Source organism: Glycine max, chromosome 6 (genome assembly GCF_000004515.6).
Source record: "Glycine max cultivar Williams 82 chromosome 6, Glycine_max_v4.0, whole genome shotgun sequence".
Classification (NCBI taxonomy): domain Eukaryota; kingdom Viridiplantae; phylum Streptophyta; class Magnoliopsida; order Fabales; family Fabaceae; genus Glycine; species Glycine max.
In genome coordinates, this window is record NC_038242.2 from 15,592,698 (window position 1) to 15,598,422 (window position 5,725).

The window sequence follows — 5,725 nt, forward strand, 5'->3', positions numbered from 1 at the left end:
CACTTATTTCGCCGTTAGCCCGTTACCAATTTTTTTAATTAAAAAATTACTAGTATTAATGAACACCCAAACCTTCTCTTTCAATTTTCAACACCACAGCTCCACCGTTCTGGAAAAGGTGTAATGACTGCAGCCATACCAACCCGCGTACACGTGTCATGCAACAGCGTTACACACCACGTGTCAACATCACAACACGTGATACGTGTCAATGAAGCAAACCAAAAACATAATCCACATCACCTAAAAAAATAAAAATAAAGTTCGAGTGATAGAAATATAAGTAGCCAATTCATTGGGCTTACACATACCAAACTTTACCTTACCACATTTCACCCAATTAGTCAATTCCTGATTTCCCTTACCTTTATATATTTATTATACATAAAGAAAAATATTATACTATTATTCATTGATAAATACAATAACTTTAAATCATATTTTTGAAAATATCTTATCATAACTCATCCTAATTTTAGAAATAAGATATGAAAGGATCCAATCAAAGAAAATTTGTATGCAAAACAAGTTAAACCTTAAAATCAGACAAGGTAGACAACTTCTAATTCTATCTTTTTAACTTTTACTTTGAACCCAATTGCCCACTCCCAATTTAAAGTCCTTTTTCCATTATCTGCGGAAATATTTATTTAATTATAATGAATATCAATAGAGATAATTGAAAAAGCATAATTACAAAAAAGAAGAAATCTCCTTTACACCTTGACCACCACAACCGATCACATCCTATATAGCCCACACCCGAACCTCCCCACACACTTTCCTTCATTTCACCCCAAACCTTTTTCGCTTCCTCTCTCTTTCTCTTTCTTTTTCTCAATTGCTGCGAAAGAAAAAAGAAACGGAATCGCATTACCAAAGACGAAAACGAAAGAAAGAAACGATGATGCAGCTGCAGCAACACCATCAAGAGGTGGAAGAAGCAGAAGAAGAGGCTTCGAATTCTTCTTCTCATCATCACAACAAGGCATCGCCTTCTCCCAGTTTCAGCAGCTACTCATCGGAGACACTCGCCGAGATCGCCGCCAGGGTAATCGAGGAGCTCCGCCGCGACCCTAGTTCACTCTCCGTCGACGACGACGACGACGCACTTTTCCCGCCATGGGAAAACCAAAACGACAGCTTCGTCCCCCAAAACGACAAGCCGGCAGAACAAAACGACGACGACGACGATGATTTCGAATTCGCGTTCGTTTCGCGAGACTTCACTTCTCCAGTCTCCGCGGACGACATTTTTCACAACGGCCGGATCAAGGCGATGTACCCAATCTTCGGCGTTGTCGTTCCCTCAAACGACGCCGTTTCGAGCGTTGTTCCGAATAATAATAATAATAATATTGCGAACAGTACTCCGCGGCGTCGTCTTCCTTTAAGGAAGCTAATGTTCGAGGAGGGAGAAACGGCGTCGTGCTCGTCGTCAACGGAAGAGAGCGTTGACCTAGAAGGGGTGGTGGCAGCGGAAGGGGCGTACTGCGTGTGGACACCGAATTCCGTTGGGAGGGAACGGAAGAAGAGCAACTCAACGGGGTCGGCGTCGAAGCGGTGGAAGCTTCGTGTTCGAGATTTGCTTTTGAGGAGTCACAGTGACGGAAAGGATAATAATAATAATAAACAACAACAACAACAACAGAGAGAACTCAAAGAAGTGGTGTTTCAGATTCCGAAGAACAAAGTGGCGGCGAAGCCTCAGAACGGAACGGAACATGCGGAACAGAACAAGAGGAAGTCCTTCTTACCTTACAGGCCAGAATTGGTTGGACTTTTTGCTAATGTCAATGGCCTTGGTCGGAATTTGCGTCCCTTTTGATTTTTCGACCGTAATTAAAAATTAAACGATATTTATTATTAATTATTCCATTCATTATAGTTTCCTTCTTCTTCTTCTTTTTTTCGTTTTATTTTAGCAGATTATATATCCCTTGCTTTATTAGTTTCTTCTGATGGTTTTCCTTGCCTTTGTTTGTTTTGATATTTTTGGGCCGGGAATATTGTAATTAAAGCGGATGAGATGCAGTAGTATATATTCTTTTTTCTGTAAATTCAATGGACATTTTAAGGGTTTCTTTTCTTATTTTTTCCGTCGTACTTCAGACTTCAAGCTTTATTGTATTAATTATGATGAGTTTTCTAGTTTGTGGTGGGGCTAGTTTGTATTTGAAATGGCGTTCTAGTGGGATTTGTATAGATTAAGATGGTGAGGCGTATATGGGTTACTTTTCGGCTCCTACGTACTCAAGTCTACAATATTAAGGGTAAGTTACTTTTGAAGTTTAACAAAATTACATGCTTTTTTCCTTTAGATCACGTTTGGTTCATATAAATGTACAAAATATGCATAAAAAAACAGGTGTGTGCTAATCGAAAATGTAGTATTATGTCTTTATTTTATATATAATAAAGTATCGTGTCTTTACAATAAACAAATAAAGATAACAGTTTGTGTGAATTTAAAAATAAAAAGGAAATATGCATTATTTTAAACGGACTGTTGCATAGCCCTTTACTAAGGGCCTATCTAGATCGAATCTTTTTCAAAGGGCTTATCATTTGCGTTAATTGAATGTTTTACATTTGACGGAGGGAGTGTACTTACAGAGAGTCAGACATTTAAGTTAGTGCACAACAGAGTAGCAGTAATACATGTAGGAATTGTTTGTAATTGGTGAAGGTTGTAAATATGGAGTTTATAGAGAACTAAGCAACATATTACGTAATTCTTCACCATTTCTTCGTTATGTTTGTCTAGAAAACCAGTTGTCGATTTCAGTGAGTATTCTTTACATGTAATGTTTATGTTATTGTTTGCGACAATGGTAGTTGCATAACTTCATTGATAAGGTGTTCATGGAGATCATGTAACATGTTTGGTGTTGGGTAATTCTTCATTGTTACTTTGTCATTTTATTTTTAAGAACTCGATTGTAGATTATATTGAATATCCTTTACACGTAATGTTTATGATTGCAACAATGGTAGTTGCATAACTTCGTTGATAAGGTGTTCATAGAGAATCATGTAACATGTTGGGTGTTGGATAATTCTTCATTGTTACTTTGTCATGTTTTTCTAAGAAGTCAATTGTAGATTTTATTGAGTATCCTTTACATGCAATGCCTATGCATTCGACAATGATGGTTGCATAATTTGTGGATGATGTCCATAAACTAAAGGTTAATAAATCTGGCTGTCTAGGAATAAACTGTTTTTGAAGATTATCAATTTTCTGTGATAGAAGTTATTAGTAAGATTAAGTTTCTTTTGTATAGACAAGTGTACCTGTTGTATTTGTTTTAGCATCTTGATATAGGTCTTCTTGTATTAGGGAGACTTTTGATTTTCTCTAGCTGCGGGGTATGCCCCTTTTATTGTTGTATCATTTTGGATTTAATATAATTTACATTTTTCCCAAAAAAAAAAAAAGGTTAACGAGGTACATAATCAACGATGACGAAATGAAACAACAAGCCAATTAGTTATTGAATGGGGTTGTCAGTGATTAAATAAGGTTACTCATTCTTATGAAACCTCCATGATAGCATCAAATAATTTTGGGTAAATAGTCATTTTCGTCTTTAAATATGTAGAATGCTGATAAATTCTTTCTCGAAAAATGAAAATTTAAATTTTAGTCCTCGAAAGTGAAAAAAGTACGACAAATTTATCCATCTGTTAACTTTCGTTAGTTACTGTTAATGAAAGAGGTTATGTGACACAAATGAACGAAAATGTCACAAAAATGATTGTCAACACGACTGCTAAATAGATTTGATCGAAATGTCAATAAGTTATCATTCGACTAAAATGTCAGTGATTTTTCATTGGACCAAAATGTCAATAAATTTTTTGAATCAAAATGTCGTACGTTTCCATTGGACCAAAATATCAGTAAGTTACCATTGAATCAAAATGTCAATAATTTTCCATTAGACTTTATTAATCAATATTATGCTTATTATTATATTTGTTCTAATTTATGTTTGTTTTCTTATTTTTTTTAAGTGTTTATTGTAATATTGTGCATGCAACGATAAATAGAAGGAGAGAAATGAAGACTAAATTATATTTTATCCTAAACGAAATGAATTTTGGGTCTGTCAAATTAGTCTAATGAAAGCGTATTGACATTCTAGTTCAAAAAAATTACTGTCATTTTAGTCCAATGAAAAATTACTGACATTTTGATTCAATGATAACTTATTAACATTTAGGTCTAATGGAAACGTACTAATACGTTGGTAAAAAAATACTCACATTTTGGTTCAATGAAAAATTATTAATATTTTGATCCAATTGTAAATTACTAACATTTTGATCGAATGGTAATTTACTGATATTTTGGTCTAATTTATTCAAAAGTTATGTTGATAATTATTTTTGTGATATTTTCGTCTATCTATATCACATAAGGTCTTTTATTAACGATAATAAACGAAAGTTAATATATAAATGAATTTGTCACACTTTTTCATTTTCGAAGACAAATTTAATTTTTTTCATCTTTTCGGAATGAATTTATCAGTATTTTACACATTTAAGAATAAAAATGACTATTTATCTAATAATTTTTTTGTTAAATTTATGATGTAAGTGTAATTTAATTATCATAAAAATAACTGAAGATAATTTTGTATGAAGTTAAAAATTACAAAAATCATATTATTCTTAACATAGTACCACATAAAAATTTACCCTAGGGCTTATCTCTACTTTGTTGATTGAGTCTTTTACCATGACAAATGAAGTGTTATGTATAGAGATTCTGATATTCAAATCAATGTTCAGGGTAATAATATTGCATGTCGGAATTGTTATTTGGTGAAGGCTGTAATATGGTGTTTATAGGAAATCAAGTAACATGTTAGGCAATTCTTTATTGTCAGTTTGTTATGTTTGTCTAGAAGATCAGTTGCATATTTTAGCTGAGTATCCTTTACACTTAATGTTTATGCTTACGACTAGTAGTCACTTAATTTCATGGTTTAATTAGGTGTTTGTTGAGAACCAGGCAACATGTTGGGTAATTCTTCATCATCACTTTTGTCACGTTTGTCTAGAAAATCAGTTGCAGATTTTAGTGAGTATCCTTTACACGGAATGTCTATGCTTGTGACAATTGTAGTTGCGTAATTTAATTTCATAGATTAGGGGTGTTTTGTATTGGGTGTTGGATAATCCTTTACAAGCAATGTTTATGCATGCGACAATGGTGGTTACATAACTTCAAGATTGATGTCCATAAACGTGAACCAAGTATATAGTTGGTGCTAAGGAAATGAACAAACGAGACAAACAGTTACTGAAAATTGTTGTCGGTGATTGAATAGGGTTGCTCGTTCTGTTGCACCTCCATAATAGGTGTAAAATAAGTTTTTGTTATTAAACTTCTAACATGTTAGTGTAATTTACCACATATATAAATATTAGTATAAAATCTCTTTATTTGTCTATAGAAAATTAGGTAACGAGTTAGGTAATTCTTCATCATCACTTTATCGTGTTTGTCTAGAAAACCAGTTTCAGATTCAATGAGTATCCTTTACATGTAATGTCTATGCTTGCGACAATGCTAGTTGTGCAATTTCATGAGTGTTTATAGAGAACCAGGTATCGTCTTGGATGTTAGATAATTCTTCATCATCACTTTATCATGTTTGTCAAGGAAATTAATTACACGCAATGTTTATCCATGCGACAATGCTGGTTG

General features: G+C 33.6%; 1 protein-coding gene across 1 annotated transcript; it reads left to right on the forward strand.

Moving 5' to 3' along the window:
• Positions 1–708: 708 nt before the first annotated feature.
• On the forward strand, positions 709–2,060 carry LOC102660396 (uncharacterized). Its single transcript, XM_006581864.4, has one exon. It carries the CDS (start codon positions 905–907, stop codon positions 1,826–1,828), a length of 924 nt encoding a protein of 307 aa, XP_006581927.1. The 5' UTR covers positions 709–904; the 3' UTR covers positions 1,829–2,060.
• The last annotated feature ends 3,665 nt before the right edge of the window (positions 2,061–5,725 follow it).